This window comes from Gordionus sp. m RMFG-2023, chromosome 5 (assembly GCF_954871325.1).
Source record: "Gordionus sp. m RMFG-2023 chromosome 5, tfGorSpeb1-WG-v2, whole genome shotgun sequence".
NCBI lineage: Eukaryota > Metazoa > Nematomorpha > Gordioida > Chordodea > Parachordodidae > Gordionus > Gordionus sp. m RMFG-2023.
The window spans coordinates 15,276,953-15,299,954 of record NC_088779.1 but is presented as its reverse complement, the minus strand read 5'-3'; the positions used below and the strand labels follow the sequence as shown (position 1 = coordinate 15,299,954).

Genomic DNA, 23,002 nt, shown 5'->3' with positions numbered 1-23,002 from the left:
TTAACAAATTAAATATTTTACCAATACTTGGACATATGTAAAGCGAAACTTTAAAGTTTTTAAAAAATATAGGCAAAATTAGAGGCCTTACATCAGAACCTAAGGAATTTTATTATATAAAATAAAATATTCAAATTACTATTTTAAAATAAAATTATTTATGTTTTTTGGGAACTTGTAGTCCCAATTCCGTTATTATAGAATGAGCGCCTTTTTATTTATTATATTATAGCTTATGATTAGAATTATAGGTATTATGAATTATTACATTATGAAATTATGTTAATAAAATTATACACAAAAAAAACAAAATAAAGTAAATACTGTCATAAAAATAATTAATTGAATCTGGCCATATATTTGACCGGTCAAATATCGGACAATTTACTGGTCAAATACCAAACCCTGGTTTTCTAAAACTAAATAGTTATATTACAGAACTTAACAAATGAATTTTTTATTTTCACTATTAACATTTAAATATAAAATATTAATTAACATTTAAAGTGTTTTATGTAATGATGAATTAGCATAAAGTATAAACCAGGGGATCCAGCTAATCCAGGGAATCCATCAGGACCAGGTAATCCAGGCAATCCCAACATACCGTCTGCTCCAAGAGTACCCTTTGGTCCTATTAATTGATTTTCGGATGGCAAATAACCAGGATCCCCGTCATACCCCTTTTCCCCATCGCGACCTTGTTTTATATAAATATAAATTGTTTTAAGCGTCTATAGCTTATAAAATTTGTAAAAAATGTTTTTCTTTTTAAAAAATTTTTTTTTATTGCCATAAAGATCTTTTAAAAATAAAATATGCATATTATTAAATAAAAATATTTATGAATATTATAAATATATAGGTATTTTATTGAATGGAATACATATATGAAGTTAAACTAAGTTTAAAATTATATAAATTTAGGTTAGTTAGTTATTTTCCAGTTAAGTTCACATATTTTGCTAAAATACGCAAGTTTTATTAAAATTTCCAATTTTTTAAAAAAAATTTTATAGTTGGTCATGGCCCGCATAATCAGAAATGATTGCTAATTATTTCGCTCAGATACACAAGTTTAATTTAAATTTTTTTTAAAAAAGAGTATTATTTTAAAATAAATGGTATAGTGTGAAATGGAATATCAAATTATATTTTTTTATTTTATATAAATTGAGTCCACGTTGTGCTAGTGTAAAATGGAATTCCATTGGCTAAATTAATTAAATTAGGTTTAATATCGATGTGTTGGCTTGATACTGTCAATTTATTCTTAGTTATTCCGATCTCCAACAAATCTTCTGTCATTCGTTAATTTGATAAGGCATGTATTTTAAGTGATTTTCATAATTAAGAGTGTTCTTCTCATACACATCTAAAATATGATTTTAAAATGTTTGTTTTTCTTCAAAACATCTATAAATTCCTTCATCTTATGTCATATCTATGCCAAATATTTCTTAAGATCTTTGTTTCAAAAATTCTATATCTATAAATAAAATCTCCTTATGTACATCAATAATTAAATTTTATTTTCATATCAACATGTTATTTTGAATTCAACTTTATTTTAGTTAAATCTTATACATCTACCATTATCAATTTTCATATCTAATATATTACAATTTAAAAGACTATATAAACTAATGTTAATTTCATTTTATTTTGAAATAATTCTCCTTCTTTTTAAAATTCTTCTCTTTTTAAAACTTTATTTTTAGCATTAGATTTAGAGATACAAACTCGCAATTATTCGCGCACTAATATTATTTTTATATAAAGTCAAAACTGCCCACTCCACTTTATGAATCTGATATGAATAATCAATTTGCATTTTTTTAAACAATTTATGGTTACTTTTATGATGATAGAATCAAGAGGAATCACCAGAGGTAAAGAGTAAAGATAAAGGTAAGAATTAAAATATTAGGCCAGATATTCATAATACAGTGTTGTGCAGATTTAATTCAAAACATTTCCATATTTTTTAATTCGTTTGTAAATAAAATTATTTAACTTGTTACTGATAAGAAAATATAAATAATTTAACAATTTTTTGCAAGTCAAATAATTTTATTATTTTCAAATAAATTAAAAAATATGGAAATGTTTTCCATTAAATCTGATGAAAACTATGAATATATTAATATTGTAATGAAAGCTTGAATAATACTTAAAGTTACGGGTCTGATTTCTAATTTTTAACAATTTTTTTCTTCTTTTATAAACCAACCTACTCGAGAAGTTACTTAAGGATTAGATATTCCCTAGAGAGGTTAGTAATAATGGTTAATTAAATTTGGCAGTCAGTAGTAATCCAAACAAGAAGAGTAAAATACAATTTGTTCTATTTAGCATTCACCAAAATATTTCGCTTAATCTATAATTTTTATTCTTGAATATCTCCATAAATATAAAAGCTAGAGGCTAAAATTTTGCAAGTTTACATTAACCCTAGTTTGTATATCTTTATGAATATTTAAAGTGATAGACGGAAAATGGTATTTCTTAGTCGATTTTGATAAAAAAGATAATATGGAATAGATAATTTATAATACTAGATAAGGTATATCAATTCATCCAACTTTATATAATTAACCTATTATGACCATATCTATTATTGATGTATTTAAATTAAAAAACCAATATATTTAAATTAAAAAAAATTGATAATATTAAATTAAATAACCTTGAAGCCCAGGATTCCCAGCTAGGCCAGGAAAACCAAATTCACCCACTAATCCTTTCAATCCAGGTAATCCTGGAAGTCCATCTAAACCATAAGATCCATCATCCCCAGATGGTCCCGGTTGACCATCAAGACCTTTTATATGCATATAAAATTAATTTATAAACAATATATTAATTTTCAAATCACACAAAATTTTAATAACTAAATTAAATATTTTGTAATTGGTAAGAAGCTGCCAATTATGGCCATTAATAATTTAAGATATTATTTTATTAATTTAGTATAAAAATTTAGAGTTTTTAAAGAGAATTTATTCAAGTGGGGTTATTTGCATTCTCCTCAAAAAAAATATTCTTGAGGGCTATTATATAATTTGAAAATTTTGCTCCTTTCTGTAAAAATAAATTTAAAGATCATATATATTTTTAGAATTATATTATTGACATTGTGTTATTGAAACTTAAGTTTAATTTAAGCAATTGAATTAAGATTCTGCGAAAATATAATAGCATTCATTTTCTTTATTTAAATAACAATCAATGTTAAGGATGTTAAGGGGAAAAAGTTTTTCTGAATGACAGCTAATATATCTAGTTTAAAAAAAATAAAGTAGACAATTTCCAGGAAGATGCGAATATTTGTATGAAATGTGGAATGAGTAAAAAATAGCACCAATCTTCTTATTTCAATGAAATTAATATATCCAATACTAGATAAGATACCATATATTTATAATCATCTAGGAGTTTTCGTTTTTTGAAAAGAATCAAAAACTATTTTCGGTCAACAATGCGTGATGGTAGGTTAACTTCCTTTTGCAGGGTATCCATTGCCATCGAATCATAGAAAAAGATGAAATTTTGTTCAAAATTTTTTTAAACGTATTTTCACAGTCAAGAAGATTGCAACTAATATTTACGGCAAATTTTTTATATTTTATTTTTAGGATGATAATAATTCATAAGGTTTTATACAAATCTTTTTAAATATAAATTATAACATTTATATTATGCAGAAAAAGTATTACTAAACCACAAAAAATGGCGCAAAAAAAAGTATTTTGTAAAAAATAATTTTTAAACCACGCATAGGAGCATAAATACATGTAAACCCATAATTGGGAAAAAGCATGCAAAATAACGCGGAAAATGACGGAATATCAACAGAAAAACACAAAATATAATATAAAAAAACAAGTAAAAATGGCAATATGCATGCATATGCAAAAACAGCAAGATGTAGAAAACAATAAAAATCTAAATACAAATATTTTTGACCTCTCTTAGAAAAATTCTTGAGCACATAGACTTACACTCAAATCTAGTGGTTCATATTCTTTACTTTATAATGATTAATTTTTATTTGATAATTTGTTTATCACTTAAATTTTAAATTCGTTTTAAAATCATTTTTATGACATTTTTCTTTAGACAAAAATTATTTTTTTTAGCATACTTAGCTAATCGTAATTTTTCATTCTTATTGTGAGAATTTTAAACTTGCCTAATATACTTAAATTCTAACTAATAATCATAAAAAACTTACCATTTTTTGTTCTGAGCTCCATATAAAAAGGTCAATTTTTCTTATTTTTTAAAATAAGTAGCTAAGGAAAATTCTATAACCTAGCAGAAAGCCGAAATCCTGCCAAAAACTACAATTTAAAAAGAATTATTTTGCCTAAATTGTAAAACTATAATATTTTATTAAAAATAAAAAACCTGATGGCCCGGGAGGACCTTGCTGATTAGATAGAGCATTAGCTCCAGAATTTCCAGGTTGGCCCTTTAAACCATTTAAGCCTGGATATCCATCGTCTCCCGGAGGTCCAATCGGCCCAGCAGAACCTGGACTACCTGGAAAGCCAGGAGTACCTGATTCTCCCTTAGCACCTGGGATTCCTCTTGCTCCCATCCCTGGATATCCTGGCAACCCTGGCAAGCCATCACCTCCAGAGAACCCTAATTATAAATGTAATTAAGTTTCAAAATAAAATATTACCTCTGTCTCCTTTTTCTCCATGTAAACCATCTAAGCCAGGAGCACCCGGACTACCCTGTGCTCCCTTAACAGACAATCCTGGGTACCCTTGAGGTCCTGGAGTTCCATTACCACCTGGTAACCCCGGTGGACCAATGGATCCTGGTTTTCCTGCTATTCCATCGGAACCAGAACTGCCCAACTCTCCTTTAGCACCTATAAAATAGATTGTTCAGCGTTGCGCATCAGCAAATATAAAATATTTTAAAAAGATAGAAATAACTATATTTTTTAATAGATATTAATTTTTTTTAATTTTAATTTGTGATGTGTTAGACAATAATATTCACTTCTAACCCTAACACATTCATCCATGATTATATCATCAAGTTAAAATTAAATTGATTTGATATTGAGTAGTAGCATAACTAGAAAGGGGGGCAGGGGTTCGAGCCCCTGAAAAATTTGAAGAGCCCACTGAAATTTTTAATTATTTCAGAAATTACCTTTACCCCCCCCCCCCCTGAGATTGTAAAGGATAGTACGTTACTGATTCTTATTAATATGTTATATAAATTATTTATTTATTTAGTCCTGAAGTTAACGAAACGCCTGATTACAATTTAACGATACAGGATGGCCAATTGCAAATTTTATAAATTGAAATATATTTATTATTTTATTTAATTTGTTGATATTTCTCCTTTTTCGTTACTACTTTTCCATAATTTTCTTATTTTTGAAAAATATGATTTTTAACTTAATTTTTTAATTTTCTTATTTACTTCTACTCTTGTATTTATTTTCTGCACATGTTTGAGTTATTTTTTTTTAAAAAAATATTTTTATTAATTTTTGAGTGTTTTATCACATTTTTAAATTTGTTCGAATTTGGATTCTAGTAATTATAAGTTAAGAAAAAGAATAGATTTTATCGTCTTGGGACGACTCAAGGTGTTCTAAAAATGTGTTACGAGAAACGAATGACATATGTGATCTAAGGTTTGATGTTAAATTAATACAAAAAAATATATAATTGGATACAGGGTAAATTATTTATATTTAAGCATTGTATATAGGTATAAATTTATAAATATGAAGCGTTATGAAGATAACACTGATAAAATTTGAAAAACATATATGGAGATGAGTTGATAAAAAAAATATGCTACGATTATAAAAATGAAGTTGCGGGGCTTCAGTTACTGGTAGTATAGAAGGTGGCACCTGACCAGTCAGTCCATGAGATGGGGTATGAGTCATAGATTATTTAAGAAAACTAAAACGCTTGTATAAATAAATGACATGACTTTATTTTAAATTTTATTAAGTTAGAAAAAAAAAATTAATTATAAAAATTTATAAAACCAAAATTATTTTATCAAAATTATCAATCAAAAATATCTTATTGAAAATAATATTTTAAACTAAAAAAAGTGTATTCATATACATATAAATTAGTCCCTTTTATAGGGAAAATAAAACGCGCAATTATAAATTAAAATAAAATTGCCTCAAAGTGAAAAAAGAACGTTTGCGAGTTGTGTTAGTTTTATCTTACATAATTGGGGATAAAACCTACCCCATTATATTTTCCGGAACTCAAATTATACCTCTGGATGCAGGGCGATCTCCGGAAACTAAATATCTAACTTATATTTGTTGAATACCTTACTAAGGACTTCAAAATTAAGAAAAACACCTGAGTAAAAAAACACAAAAACTATGTTTTACTTTTAATGTGCATAACTCAAACAAAAAAGAGACCTAAAAAAACTTCATTTAATTTTTGTATTTAAGACAAAACAAAAGAAGGGTAAAAAAAATATTTTTTTAATTGAAGTGTACTAGATTAAAATAAAATATGGAATAACATATTTAACAAAAAATAATAGCGAATTCGTTAAAAAGATAAATGATTTTTTATAAATATCATATAAAATAATTATCTCTATTATAGCTTTATCTTAAATTAGTTTTTAAAACTGAATCCTTGAACATAACGCGTTTACTATAAATTAGAATAGGCAAAATTAGGGAATTTTAATATTAAAAAATTGGAAAAATATAAAAATTTTCTAAAACCTAGTTTCATAAAACAAAAATTTGTAAATTAGCTCATTTTATATGTAAGCTGTTACATGTATACAAATAAAAATCACCTTATTGAATTATAATAAATATATTATAACAAAGTTTAACAAAATAAAATATAAACACGAAGGAACAAATATACTGATTAATCACCATACATTGATATAAGTTTTCAAAATGAATACTTTTAGGCTAAGGCCTGTACCAATCATCATTCTAAAATTATAAGTTCGAAAATGATTAGTGTCAATATTAATAAAAGATATGAAAAATTAAATAAGTTTAATTTTTTATAATAAAAAAATCATATCCAGGACTCAATAACAAAATTTATTTTGATAATAATTTTTATATTTATTACTTTAAAGCACACTCTAGACCCTAATAAAACACTATAAATATTGATATAGATTTTAAAATTAGCGCTTCTAATTCGTCCTACTAACTTTTCAAGGCTGTTGATAAATAAAATATCTTAAAAAATAAAAATAAGAAAGGGAAAAGGAAAAGGAAATATATTATACAAAATTTTTAATTTACAATAGAAGGGACCCAGTCGAAGGTCGCGCAAAATGTTTGAGGACGATGCCCCCTCCCCAATCATAACCCTCATGGAAAATCCTATCTATGTCCCTGTCATTGAGACCGAATGTAAAGTGCGACCCCCTTTCCCACACTTTTTTAAAATATAATATAATTATATATAACTTTATCGATATTTTATAATAAAAATAATGGTCTAAATTAAAACGCTTGTGCATCCATTTAATACTGTAATATTGTTTTTTAACACAGACGATGATGAATAATCGTGGGCAGTTTTTTAAATAATAGGCTAATTATTTGTTGCAAAAATAATAACTATGTATGCAATTTTAACAAAATGATTGATAAAGATACCATTTTTATGTATAAAATAATTATAGTTGATAAACTATTCCTAAAAAGTATTCATTAAAGTATTTGTATTTATATATTATTTTGCGAATTTTGAAAGTATTTAATATTTGTATCTTTAAAAAAAAATTCGAACGTATATTTAAAATACTTTATTTTGAATGTATTTGTATTTATCTAAATACTAATTTAAAAATTTTCATATCCCTGGTTATAAATAAATATTTTAAACATTTACATAGGATTTTGAACTTAATCACCAAATAAAAATATTGAAATTACAAATGAAAATTGTAAACAAATTTTTAGAAAAGATATATTGATAGTTAATAAAGTTCTCGATTCATAATTACCAGATACACCTGGATAACCATCTAATCCTCTTTCGCCCTTGAATCCTGGAGTTCCCGGAATTCCTGAATAACCATCGTTACCAGGTGGACCAGATTGAAACGAGGCTATAAATAGAAATATTTTACGAGTTTTTAGATCAAAGATAATTTACGTTGGCCTGGGGTGCCTGAATCTCCCTTTGCGCCCAAAATGCCAGGAAATCCGTCAAGGCCAGATATGCCAGGAACGCCAGCATCTCCTTTCCTACCAGGTGTCCCTGATACACCCGATATACCAATAGGACCTTTGGTTCCAGGCGTTCCTGACGTCCCATCCAATCCTCTTTCTCCCTTTAACCCAATATATCCATCTTCTCCCGGTCCACCATTTTGACCATTGAATCCAGGTAAACCCTAAATATTACATTTAATTTAAAAAAATATTCTATTATTTACCGATTCCCCTTTTAACCCAGGAAGTCCAGGCAACCCATTATCTCCTCCCATTCCTCTTGAACCAGGTGATCCAGGTAGTCCATCAATACCTGCTAATCCCATCTCACCGGACATCCCATTTAATCCGGGATAGGATTCCCCTCTTTCCCCTTTAGCACCAAGTGCTCCAGGATATCCTTTTAAATGCGAATAATAAAAATAACATTTTAAACACATAGTATTATTTTATATATATAAAATATTACCATTAGAACCAGATTTGCCTATAATTCCTGAAAACCCAGAGTTTCCGAGTTCTCCTTTATTTCCTGGCATTCCAGATTTTCCAGGTATACCAGGACTACCAGGAAATCCTTGTGTACCACTTTCTCCCCTATAGCCTATTTATTTATAAATTATAAATTTCGTAAAAATATTATTTTAGACTAAATATTAAATAAAAGAATATTTGTTTATTTTAAATATTTGTATGAAGTTTGTAACGATTATTATTATTGTTACCTTCTTCTGATCAATCCAATGAAAAAATTACATATAATTCATTTTTTGAAATATAGAAATATCATGAAAATAATAAATTTAATTTTATGTTATTTAAATATATATATAAACTAGTTGATAACCCATCAAGAATGACGGGAATAATAAAATCTTGAACTATATATGAATTTTTTTTTAAATACATTTTTTTATATAAAATAAATGACAAATTTTAGTGATTATTTATTCATTTTATTAAATTAAGCATAAAATATATGAAATTGTAATCAAAAATGTAGTGTAGATATTGATAAATTGGTATTGTATGTCATTTCCAGAGTTCAAATATTGTTGAGATAAAATTTTTATACTGGCATAGGGGTGGTAATATGAGATAAATGTATTTGCTAAATATAATTTAAATTTATTTGTTAAATCTAAATTATAAAAGTATTTAGGATTAGTGAGGGAGGTTATTTTCTGGCATGGGAAGATATTGATAAATAGGTATTTTATACTATTTGCAGAGCTTCCATATTGTGGTTGAGATAAAAAAAAATTTTAATGCCATATTTTGGGGTGGTAAATAATAAAAATTTATTTGTTAATTCTAAATTGTAATATAAAAATAAATTTTACTTTGATTGAATTTAAATCTTACGCTAAAATTAATATGAGATAAATGTTGATTTTTCAATTGGCTAAATATAATTTAATTTACTATTTTAAATTTAATAATATTCATTCTTATCATAATTTGAGGTGAAATTAGTATTCTTTTTAATATAACTAAATTATATAAATTAATCGAAAAATTTGTTAATAGCAAATTAATAATGAAAGATTATATTACAAAATTTAATATAGAAGGTGGTTGAGTGGGAGGAACGTTTTGCTTTAAAACGTTAAGTCATAGGTTCGAATCCCGTGATGTACAAAAAATTTTCTTAAAATTTAACATTACAGATATATAGTCTCCAGATTTATTTAACAATAAGAAGATAGGAAAGTTGATAGAAAAAATAAAAATTAACATTAAGATGATAGGAAAAATAAAAACTAACATTAAGATTATACGAAAACGTTCATTTCTTGATTACGGTGATAAAATAATTTCTAGTATTATAAGATTTATTTAAGATAAAATGTAATGTATTCCTAGCAGAGGAGTAACCAGGGAGGATCCGTCCCCCAACCCATTGCAAATTTGCAGTTTTTGTAAATATAATTTTAAGCTAATAAAAATTTTCCCTTACCACCCCCACTCTCCTAAAAATGTAATAACAATATATAACTATAAAGAAGAATTAAAAGAAAAATTAGTAAGATGACTTTTTAAAATAAAGACTATATTGAGGAAACAAACATTTTTATAAAAAAATAATGCCAAAGGCCTACAATAAGTGAACCTAAATAGCTCCAATAAAATTTATGGAGGAAAAACTCGCCTAATAGTGCTCTCCTATAGGAAAATCCTAATTACGCGTATAATTCCTAGTTATAATAATATAACAGCAGCTGTACAAGATTAGGTTAATCTAAATAAAGAAATATAGCATAAAACTGATAAAAAAATTAGATTATATACTATTATATACCATTGGATCCAGGTAAGCCAGGTAATCCCATTATTCCATCAAAGCCCCTTTCCCCTTTTTGTCCAGATATACCAGGTAAACCATCTAAACCAGGGTTTCCAGAAGATCCCGGTAGGCCATCTAGTCCCAAATCACCTTTAGCACCTGATAAAAAATTATTTAATTTATTTAACAATAAGTCAAGTCTCAATAATAAAAATTTAATCAAAAAAACCAATTATGATGAATTTTAATAAGGGTACAAATAAGATTAAGGCATAGATTATTTAAATATTTATTTTTGTAAAATATACCATTGCTATACAGTATTCATTAGAAATCTGCAAATTCAGCATTTTTAAAAAATATTTTCAATTCATGATGGGGGCCTTATATTTTATACAAAAATTCGGGCCAGGCCGGGGCTAGCTTAAATTTTTAAATATAATATTATTCAATTTTGTGAAATAAATTAAGATATTTTAAAATTCTGAAGAAACAAGGCGTCAACATTTTTTATTTGTAGAATATGCTTTTTTACAATTAAAAAATATTAAAATTTTCTATATATTTAAATAAATTCGGCTGAGGCGGGCGGACAAATAATTGTTATTTATATTTCGGGTCTTTTCTAGACAAAAAAAAAGAAAATTAGTTCCAGATCTAGCCGGACAAATTTATTTTAAAAAATCCGGGCTTGTGAAAAATTAGGCCCCTTTGTAGATAACTTATTTTATGAATGATACAGGTGTGTCATCTCTCTTATAGAATTAAAAATTAAAGTGACAGAAATTAATATAAATCTGTAATTTTAGATTATAAGATGTAAGGTCTATACCTATTTTTCCTAATGCAAGACATTAACACGATATTAATTTTGTTAACATTTTAAATTTAATCTAATTTTATAAATTATCGTCTGTATTCATTGTCATTCCATGACCTGTTTTTTCACACCTCTAAGTATTTACAATTTAAAAATGAGTTTTTATTTATATAAACCTTGATTCAACACCAACTAACTTCTATATCAAAAATACGAATGTTTTACCAGGTATTCCTGGAAGTCCTGGTAGTCCATCTAAGCCTTGTCCTCCAGGTACACCGGATATTCCATCGAGACCCGGAAATCCAGGTAGGCCAGCATCTCCAACAAGACCTTTAAGACCATTCGCACCAGGAAATCCTTGTTCTCCCTTAAATCCCGGATTGCCAGATTGTCCTATCATAACATTTATTTATAATTCACATTTGTGTGGTATTTTATTATTCATTCCATTAAAGATAATTTATGATATATCAAAATTCTTAAAATCAATAATGGTTGGAATAATTTTTTTTATCAATGGATACCGGAAGGACCAGGGTAACCATCAGCTCCTGATGTTCCGGGTAAACCGAATCCTTGTTGACCAATATCCCCTTTGTCTCCTTTTAATCCGGGAAAGCCTGGAAGTCCATCTAATCCAGGTAATCCTTGTTGTCCGGGAGAACCCTCCATTCCTGGGAAACCTATTTTTTTTAAATTTATAAATAATTGTTATAATTCATTATGTAATCGAAGGCTTCTTTAAGTTGTAAAGAACAGATAATTTTTAAAATTTAAGATATAAATGGGTCATCCATGTCAAATGAGCAAGTAATATGAGATTTTCGGCCGACCCCCACCGAATTTTTTAAAATTTGGTAAGCTAAGAAAGATAATGTAACCAGGAATTGGCTAAAATTTTAGCCTCCTAACTATATAATTTTAAAGATGTTAGGGTTCAGTGGCAAAATGTGTATTTTTACCATTATCTGCCTTCATTCAATTACACATATCTTAAAAACTACACAATTGAAAATAACAAATTTTATATCAAAATTACGTACAAAAATATACTTTTAGATATGAAATCTTTTTTTTATTTTCCGATTCCCGGCCATATTTAATATAATAAAAAACGAATTTTCGGAAATAATACTACCTCCCATTTTTATATAAAATTTAGTTGACATTACTAAACTCCTCTTTTAAATTTACAAAAAAAATAAGTCTGGGACGCGGCCAGCTTCATTCTCAAAATCGTATATAAAAACATTTATCCATATGGATATTAATAAAAATATGTCCAATCAAGTTTAAAGTTTTTGTATGAATCAAAATCTTGTGTATTTCATATACACTTGATTACCGAGATACAGGTCTCAGAGGTGCAAAAAATTACGAATTTTGCAACTATAAAATTCTTAAATTCTTATATCTTAAAACCTATCTAAGGTAAAAAAGTAAAATAAATTTATCATCTTGTAAGTAAAAGAAATCTCTAAAGGTCATCGATAGAAAAAAAATTGGCGCCAATTTGAATCTTTAACCTCCGGTTTACTTTACGTATGAAATTTTTTCGCCTTTTATTTAGACACCTTTTATAAATATATATATATATATACTAGTGACATGGCGGCGCTATCGGCTTTACCGGAATATGCATTTTTTCCAAAAATGAAATTACAAAATAAATGGCCCTATACAATATTATGGATAGTTTACATTTTTTTTAAACTAAAATATTTATAATTTCATGGCCATTCCATGTCAATCGATCAAAAAAGGTCCATCCGACCCCTTTTAAAATTGTTAAAAATTGCTGGATTATTTGAATCGGTAAATAAGATAGCCGTTTATTGTATCTAGCGAGCACAAGTGATTCCCGAGTTACAGAGCCTTTGAGGTGAGAAAAATTACGATTTTCGCACTTTAAAAATTTAAAAATTGATCTCAAAAACTATTTAAGGCATGAATTATATAAATTGAATTTAAATGAAGGATAATCTATCGTTCAGGCAAATCTTTCAGATTATTTTGCCTTTATGGTTCAAGATGAAGCTTACAAAGATTAAGTTATCATTCATCCCTTTGTGATTTATTACAAGACAATAATATCGAAATCTCTCATTCATAATACAATCTTGTCCCATTTATTCCAAAAAGATTTAGTCCGCTATTTAACTTATTCAATTTCTAGAGATAAAATTGAAACGAAATTTTATTTAAATTCAACAGAATAGCAAATATTAACTATAACATTTCACTTGAATATTAATGCGATTCTAATATATGAAAAAATAAATGGATATATAACATCAATCTATGACAATCAATCGTGGATGGCCTTTTTTAGAAAAAAAAATTAGAAAAAGAGACGTTAGTTAGTTTCTTACATCCTCAAGAACCCCAAAATTCTTATACATATCCCTCTCTAAGTCACAGATTGTGGATACATAAAGCATAAATTTTAGATATATGATGTCCTTCAACTGCTACCTATATTTTACATAAAGTTATTTTCTTAAATATATATTATATTTATATCTACCTAAAATTGTCTTAAAATTTTAAATTTTGAAATCAATTTGATATTTGTATTTCTATATCATAAAATACGAAAGAGATTGATTTTGGAAACTTGATAGATTATTAAGATGTCTAAGGGGCATTCCACTGCCATTCGGTAATATTGGTACATTTAATAGAAATTCGAAATATTATAGTATAAAGATGAAAATATCATTGATTTTGTCAATGTTATTATTTTGACATTTAAATTATGTAATTATAAATATACAATTTTAAGATTATTCAATAATATTAATATGTGCCAAGTATAGTAACGTCGTTGCCCCTTTTCCAAAAAGGCAGGTTAAACTAAAAGCGTTATTGTTAAAAATAACAAATTAAAATAACGCGTTATTCCTTTTTTTAAAGTGACTCGTTTTATTATTTAAATATAAAATGGCGAATATTCAAAGTTAATATGTATGTTAATCATAGACAACCTGATCCTGTTTGACTAAACTACAAATACCTAGGTAAACTGCAAATGCCAAATTAAACTGCAAATGCCAAGTTAAACTGCAAACGCCAAAGTAAACTGCAAATGCCAAGGTGAACTGCAAATGACAAGGTAACTGCAAATGTTTAGGTAAATTTTTTAATATATTCTCTATTCATTGGAATGAGATTTATTTTCTTATGATATAAATAACTTATAAAAATAAAATTATTAGATATATTCAATTATAAAGAAATTACATAAATAGTTGTAAATATGCCAACTTGCGGATTTAATATCATTGAAATGTAAACAGTATTATAATTATTTTTAATATAATTATATTAAAGGATTTAAACCAGGGGTTCGAACAACCCGGAAAAGAAAACCCGAGTCTTTAGGAAAAAAATCTGAACCCGAACCCAATCTGAACCTCGTTTATAAAATTTTCAAAACCCCGAACCGAAGCCGGGAATTTTATTTGAACCCGCGTTTAACCGTGTTCAGTGTATTGTTTAAATTAATATAAGATATTTATATAATTGTAAATACAAATATTAATAATTTACTTGACATTTTATATTATTTTATTTCCAATTAAGTGAGTGAAGTGTTAATAAATTTTAAGCAACTTAATCCCTTTACTCCATTTTTAAATTTTTTTAAAATTTATTCTCAAAGATTCCTATTGGATTGTTAATAAATTTTAAACAATTATAAATTAATTTACGCCATTTATTTTTAATTTTTAACTTATTCTCAAATATTGTTAATTGTAAGAAATAAGTCTAAATAATTTTTTTAAATCTATGCATGACTATACTTTATATTTTTAACTATATTTTCCTATAAATAATATAAAAAATTTATTTTTATACCAAATTTATGTCTAGTTTTTTTTATGATTTAAATATAGAATATTTTTTTTATCAATTCAAAAATTCTTAAACCCGAGATGAACCCGGAACCAAACCCGGGTTCAAAACTATTCCCTTAACCGAACCCGAACCGAACCCGGGCAAAAATTTTGCCGGGTTCGCATCCCTAAACTATTTATTATGAGATAAACTATTAATGTATTATTGAATATATATATAAATTTAATTTTTATAAGTTATTTATATTATAAGAAAATGAAATAGAGTATATAATCAAAAAATTTTACCTAAACATTTGCAGTTAGTGTTGTTAAATGGCTCGTTTTGAGCCGATTTTTAAAAACTAACTCAATATATTAGCTAGAAAAATATTGCCTAAGTCTAGAAATTTCGATAATATATATCTTGACCTTTGTTCTTTCTATGAACAAAATCTTCAGGCTTGCGTAATATTTTTCTTGATGAAATATTGAGTTAGCCGTTTTTAAAGATCGGCTCAAAACAAGCCATTTAACAACACTATTTGCAGTTTAGTCAAACCCCCTCATTTATATTAATTATATATATATACTGTTGGGTATAGTAATACTTACCAGGGACAAGAACCCTACTTCTAAAAAATGGGTTCGGGTTTGGATTCAGTGAAAAATCTCTGGGTTCAGGGTTCGAAAACCAGAAAAATAATAACTTATTAAAATTAGTTAAATAACAGAAACATCATATTTTTAAAAAATTAAATTAGTATCGCCATAAAAATAATCTATCATCAATTATAATATATTATATATAATAAAATACTACAATATAATTTAAAAAATAACATATATTTCTTTTTAAAATATTTTTACGAAAAATGGCAGACTATTAAATATAACAAAAATAATTACACGAAAAAATGATCAAAAAATGTATTTGTTTTAAATAAGAACTCTTCATAATTAGGAAATCTTCAATAAATAAAATCTAAAATAAATAAAATGAAAGTTTAGAACAAAAAAAATAAATTTTAAAATTAAAAAAAAAGCTTGAACCCTGTGGAACCCTAAATTTTAAAAAAAGGGTTTATACTCAGCGAAATATTGGTGGTATCAGTAACTCCTATTGTACAACATGAGGATATGAGAATATTAAAAATGGCAATTTTCAAAAATGTGATAAATTATACACATATCAATGCATTTTTAAATACAAAAATTCATAAAATTGAGTTTGAAAAAGATATTAAATATAAATTTCTTAGAATAAAATATTTTATAATAAAAATATAATTATACTCTAAATATTTCTATAAATTTTGTAAAGTAAATAAATATCATTTATTTCATATGTGGAATATACCATCTAAACCAGGATAACCAGGTTCTCCTCTATCTCCCTTTAATCCATTAAATCCGGGAAGTCCATCCAACGGTTGTATTGAGCTAGCAGTACCGGGGTCTCCAGCTTCTCCTTGAAAAAAAATGTATTTAATAGTGTTTGTTATAGCGAAAATTACCCTTTATCCCTTGAAATCCAGGTAATCCGGGGGGACCTTTAGGCCCTGGATATCCATCTAAGCCTGGAAATCCATCATTTCCAGGATCGCCTCTAGGTCCTGACAATCCTATTTTTTTTTAAAATATTCATTTTTTTAATAAATAATATTATAACAAACCCTTTTGTCCTTGGCTTGTGGATAAAGAATCGTATCCAGGTTCCCCAGGAAGTCCTGGAAGCCCATCTAAACCAGGTCTCCCATCTTCCCCTGGAAATCCGGCTAATCCAGGAAAACCATCTTCACCTCTAAGGCCTTTTAATCCGGGATTTCCTGGAAGGGCTCTTCCAATCACAGCACCTAAAAATAAATGTATTTTTTATAAATTTATCTAGTATCCGCTATAAATTTTATGTTTAAGTTGCATAATATCATGAAGATAAATCAGAATGATACAATTGCTTAAGTTTATGTTGCTTTTTAAAATTTTTGTTGATATAATAATTAATATATTTAGATTTAGAATCGAATGGATCTTTTTTAAGACACATTTTGCATATAATTTGTATTTTATACCCGATCCTGGTTAGAAATTTTTAAATATAAATATAAATTAAATGCATTCTTATAAAATTAAATTCGCTCTTTGCCTTAATCCCATAGAAATTCAAATTATCGCTTTATTTTATTAATAGATTATTTTCTATTTTTAAATATTTTTATGTTTGGAACAAAATAGGGAAGAGTCAAATACATGATAATTTAAAGGACGCATATATACGAATGGAGATAAAACCCAAATCATTAGAATAATTATAAAGACACATAAGGGACATTTCAAATTTAAAATAACGTTCAACTTATCACGAGTCATACATCTAACCAATGTACAAGCAGTCTTAAAAATTTTGCAGTGATTTGCATTAAAGTCAAATTAACAAAAATAAGATTCCTACCAGATCAGGTTTTATTCTTAGGGAAAACATAAACAAATCGGAGATATAACTAATCCTAGAAATGTCAAAACAATAAGTGATGACAAAAATGGTAACTTTTTAGGACTGATGAGGTAAAAATGTTGTTCAATACTTTAGTTTTAAGGGATTGGAAGGAAGGATCAACTTACAGCATATCATATAGCATAGTTCAAAAATATTGTTCAGAAAAGTATGAAACTCAAATTGACAAGGAGGTACGTGCCTTGCTCTTTGGAATAAAGAAATTTCACCATCTCCTATAAGATGGTTTTGGTTGATAATGATTCATAATTAGTTCCCTATTTGGAAAAAAAAGATCTACCAAAAATATCAACCAACCGTCTAACTCAATAGGCCTTGAAAATAACTAATACAATTAAAATATTTAATATAGGCCGAGAAAAGAAAATACCGTGGCGTATGTCTAAGATAAGGATGCTAAACAATATTCATAGTTAGCATTCTATTAGATTTAATGTGCTTGTAGACTAAATGTGAAGAAGGAATAGAGCAATACGTGAAAACTGGGTGTCAAGTGGAAAGATAGGAAATATCCTGCGAAAATGAAAATATTTTATCCAAATTTCAGCCTTTGTATTTTATTTCTCATAACTTTGATATTTATTTATCTCTTCATGTTTTTAGGAAATTATTCAGGTTTGTACTTTCATTTATTTTTGAAATTGTTCTTATTAAATTGTTAAATATTTAAGATACGTCCTAGTGGGATTCTATCGTGAATATTAAAATACAAAAGTTGAATAGGAGAAAACAGAAAAAGTAATATATAGAGTATAGTATTTAAAAATATATTGGACCTTTTTTAATATTAATTAAAATAACTCAGAAAACTTCAACTGGAGGGAAACTTATTAAATATTATTATGATAGCGATAATTTGGTATTTATTTAAGGTGGAAATGAAGATGAAATCAAAAGGATTTTAAAATGTACAATATAAAAAATTAATACCTGGTTCTCCAGGTATTCCAGCTAACCCGTCAGATCCCGGAGCACCTGGATTCCCGGGAGACCCTTGTATGCCTGGGGTTCCAGAAAGACCATAACTTGGTTCTCCTTTTTGACCTGGTAATCCTGGTAATCCTGCCATTCCTACGAAACCATCTTTTCCAGGAAATCCAGCGCCACCCTAATTATTTAAATGTAAAAAAATATTTTAAACCGTTTATTTAATATAATGTCTTTAATGCATACTATAAATTTAAAAATCAACATTCTAATCAGATGTGAGATAAACTGTTTTTTTATCGAAAGAAATAAAGATTGCATATTAGGGTAATTCCATGACAAATCGATCCAGTTACTCGGACTACCATTTTTTCAAATGAAACTTGCTATGAAGGTTAAATAGATTGTATATTTTATATAAATCCAAATTTTGAATTCAAAGTTTGATGAGAGTCTTTTCCTCTTTTAACTAATCTCAAAATATTATATTAACTTTTTATTGTTCAAAAATATGCATTTTTTAAAAAATTTCTAGTGTATTATATGATAATTTTAAAGAAATATTAATGGTTTTTATAATATAAAATGCATATTCTTATTTATAAAATGCATATAAAAACTTTTATTTATTTCTAAAATATAAAACCTATTTTTTCTTATTTTCAACGTTATTTTACATATTTAAATATATTAGTAATAAGCATATCTGATGAGTTTCTTCGTTTCAAACGCCCTATTGATTTTTTTATTCATAAAATTATAAAAAACTAAGTAAAATTTAAATTCTTAAATATAATGGTAATAAACAAATTTCATGAGTTTTATCGTTTTAAATTGGGCACTTTTCAAAAAATTTTCTTGTTTTCCCGGTAATACATCGACAATAAAGATATTTTTTTTAAAAAAATAATTTTCATAAAGAGAAATTTAAGGGCTACAATATGATATCATATATTCTTTGAGTAATTTGAGATTCGTTAAAAGAGGAAAAAGGCCTCATCGAACTTTGAAGTTCTATAACTTGGGACATATTTGAGATAGGAAATTAAAATTTTGATTTGTATAAAATATACAATCTATTTAACCTTCATGTCCCACACGTTATTTCAGTCGATTTGTCATAGATAGAGATTATTTACTTAAATAAAATAATTGCATTGATAAAAAAAATTAAAACAAATATATATGTATTTTATTATGATAATCAAATAGAAATTTTTAATAAGAGAAATTGTTCGAGGTTAAAATAACTCGCTTGCCAATCATCAATAATCAAATTAACATCCGAATTCGACACTTAGAAGAAGTCAGTATCAGGGCCGAGTCACCTCTGCCCAACATGCCTCGTACTTCTTTTGTTTGGCAAAGGGATTAGGATACCCCTGTTGAAATAAAAGTCGATAACATCGAGCTTGAACGAGTTACGCGTGTTGATATCTTAAATCGATGAATATACTAACTTTGCTTAAAATCGAGATTTAATCCCCATTCAAAATTATTGAGAAGTGGCGCTATCTCAAAGAAGATATTTTATATTTATAAAAGATATTTTGATTAATTATTTAAATCATTATATAATGTTTAATTTATATTTATAGTTATAATATTTTTTAACAATACATATTTTGTATTTTCCAATATTTTATTATTTGTGTTCGAATTTTCATTTTTAATATGATTGTTTATAATAAATTTTAAGTTAATAAATTTCTAATGTTCAAAAACATTTATTTCAATATGAAAAAATATTGCCCCCCCCCCCTTACCCGTAGAAAATGCATGGTAAGCGCATGACTTATAACAATAAAAATAAAAAATAATGATCACAAAACTAACATTTCATAAAAATTTATAAAAGTACTGAAGGTTTTAATTATTTGTTGAATATATTGCATATCAATTTTAGCAAATATAAAATGCCATAAAAAAATATTTTGTCGATTTAAAGGTCTTAATTACATAATATTATTAAAAATTAGACTGAATAATAGTTCTATCATTGTGCTATACATTTAGAATGCCTCCCATCGGAGGCTGTTCATCAAACCGAGACTACAGTGTTTCTAGCCAAATTTTCCTTAAACAAGATGAATGGACATACCATTAAACCTCCATCCATTCAAGAAATGGTATTAAATAATCTCTTTTACTATCCCCAACTCAACAAATCCTAAAAAATCTATTCCTTATATAGGTAATTCCATACCAAATCGATAACTTTTCAGCTCGACCTTTTTAATTTCGATAAAATTTTGTATACTGAGAGAATATCATTAGAAAGCATCGAATCCAAAATTTTAGCCTCCTAGTACTCATATTTCCTGAGATATCAATGGTCAAAAGTGCCAAAAATGACGTTTTTTCGAAAAATGCGATTTTTTAAAATTGAGATAAGTTAAAAAATAATGATTTTAAAAATATAAGTTATGTGTCAATTTATAACTCTATTAAGGGCCTTTTATTGAATATTAAAAAATTTTTCAAAATAATATTGTTGCGGTTTTTATTTAAGTTATAAATTTTAAACATGAAAATTCCAAGTGTTTCGCTTTCCAAATTTTTTTGAATTTAATATTTTCTTATTCTCTAACCTTATATCTATTCATAAAAAAAATTTAAACTTGGGACAGCCATGGGTTTTTTAGTTATTGCGATTTAAAAAATCAAAAAATAAATATTATTTTCAAAAATAGATGGCGCTCCTTTATAAAATTACGCGTTTTGTTAAAATTATTATTTTTTTTAAACTTTTTTCCATTTTAAACATAAATAATAAGATTTTCCAGCATTAATATTATGAAAATATATTATTTAGATCATTTGATAGACTACTTATTATTATTACTTTATTGATAACTTGTAAAAATTATTAGTTTTTAAAATAAATGATTAATTTCCTAAAAAGATAATTACAATTCCTATATAAGAAAATATAATTAATTTTTGAAAGATAATAGCAAGTTTTCATGCACCTGCCTTGATATTAATTAATTTTTATTTTACAAATATTTCAATATTAATTTTTTCTTAAAATTATTTATAATGTATAAATATAAATGTGCAAATCCTTTTAAAGAATCTAAACACTTTAATTGTAAAAAGAACCTGCGTAAAGTCACGACGTGGATGACACAATTTCCAAACATTGAGGCAGAACACTATATTTGTGATAAATGTCGTAAGGGTTTATCACAAAAAAATATTGAAAATATAAATTCTGATAGCGAATATGTAAATAATATCCCCACAGCATCCGCATCAATAGATACAATCAATTTAACCTTAAACGAAATTGGAATATCTCCTATTAAGAAAAAAAAACTAACTGAAAAAAATTATCCAAAAAAAAGATAGCAAAAATATCAAAAGCTCTTTCAGATATAATAATTAACAATCCAGAATCGGACACAAAAGACAATAATGATATTCTCAACAATATGAAATTACATTATCCTAATTTATCTAAAAAAAAAATATCAATTGCTGACCATTCTGCCTCCTAATTGGAGTGCAAATAAAATAAAAACGGAATTCAACGCTACATATCATATGGCATATAATTCCAAAATCATTTTAGAAGAAAAGGGGATTCTTTTAACTCCAAATCGAAAGCCTGCAAAATATCTCAATCAAAAAACAGTTGATATTGTTTAAAGTTTTTTTTGCAGTGATGAAGTTAGCAGGGTATTACCAAGAAAAAAAGATTGCATATCTATCATTGAAAAGGGGGAACGAGTGAACGCTCAAAAAAGGCTAGTTCTTAATAATTTAAAAGATTTATATAATCATTTTAAGGAGAGTAATTCAAGCATAATAATTGTATTTTCGAAATTCGCAAGCTTAAGACCAAAAAATTGCATATTGGCAGGGGCTAGCGGAACACATAGTGTATGCGTTTGTAGCATACACCAGAATATTAAACTAATGATTTTAGGCTGTGAATTAGCAACATTGACTAAAAATGGTGAGGACATATTAACAACTTATAGAGATGTTATAGGCAGAATGATTTGCAACCCCCCATTACCAATCTGTTATTTTGGTGACTGTAGCGAGTGTCCTGGCTCGACACTCTTAAAAGAACGCATTGAAAAATTATTTATAAAAAATGATATAGCTCTTATTACGTTTAAACAATTGGTTTCGGTAGATAGAACTCTGGAGACTTTCTCAATCTTCAGACGAATTTATTAATTATTTTTTCAATAAAATAAATATTCTCATACGCCATTCATTTATTTGTGAACAACAAAGTTCATTTCACAATAACCTTAAAAATAGTTTAGAAAATAATCACTATCTAATTATTTGTGACTTTTCAGAAAATTATTCCTTTATTGTCCAAGATGAAGTAGGGTTATCATTGGACAACTTCGCAAGCTAC

The 23,002-nt window shown here is 26.6% G+C and overlaps 1 protein-coding gene across 1 annotated transcript in view; it reads right to left on the bottom strand.

Moving 5' to 3' along the window:
• Positions 1 to 23,002, bottom strand: part of LOC135929995 (collagen alpha-2(IV) chain-like) — a 56,790-nt gene that overhangs the window by 5,127 nt on the left and 28,661 nt on the right. The window contains exons 18-32 of the mRNA XM_065466752.1: positions 18,622 to 18,799; positions 16,853 to 17,032; positions 16,694 to 16,801; positions 16,537 to 16,647; positions 11,862 to 12,020; positions 11,560 to 11,730; positions 10,530 to 10,673; positions 8,697 to 8,831; positions 8,452 to 8,627; positions 8,169 to 8,409; positions 8,017 to 8,121; positions 4,694 to 4,888; positions 4,414 to 4,653; positions 2,690 to 2,824; positions 545 to 700 (exon numbers count right to left, since the gene is read on the bottom strand). Coding sequence (XP_065322824.1) covers positions 545 to 700; positions 2,690 to 2,824; positions 4,414 to 4,653; positions 4,694 to 4,888; positions 8,017 to 8,121; positions 8,169 to 8,409; positions 8,452 to 8,627; positions 8,697 to 8,831; positions 10,530 to 10,673; positions 11,560 to 11,730; positions 11,862 to 12,020; positions 16,537 to 16,647; positions 16,694 to 16,801; positions 16,853 to 17,032; positions 18,622 to 18,799 — 2,434 coding nt within the window. The remainder of the gene's footprint in view (positions 1 to 544; positions 701 to 2,689; positions 2,825 to 4,413; positions 4,654 to 4,693; positions 4,889 to 8,016; positions 8,122 to 8,168; positions 8,410 to 8,451; positions 8,628 to 8,696; positions 8,832 to 10,529; positions 10,674 to 11,559; positions 11,731 to 11,861; positions 12,021 to 16,536; positions 16,648 to 16,693; positions 16,802 to 16,852; positions 17,033 to 18,621; positions 18,800 to 23,002) is intronic.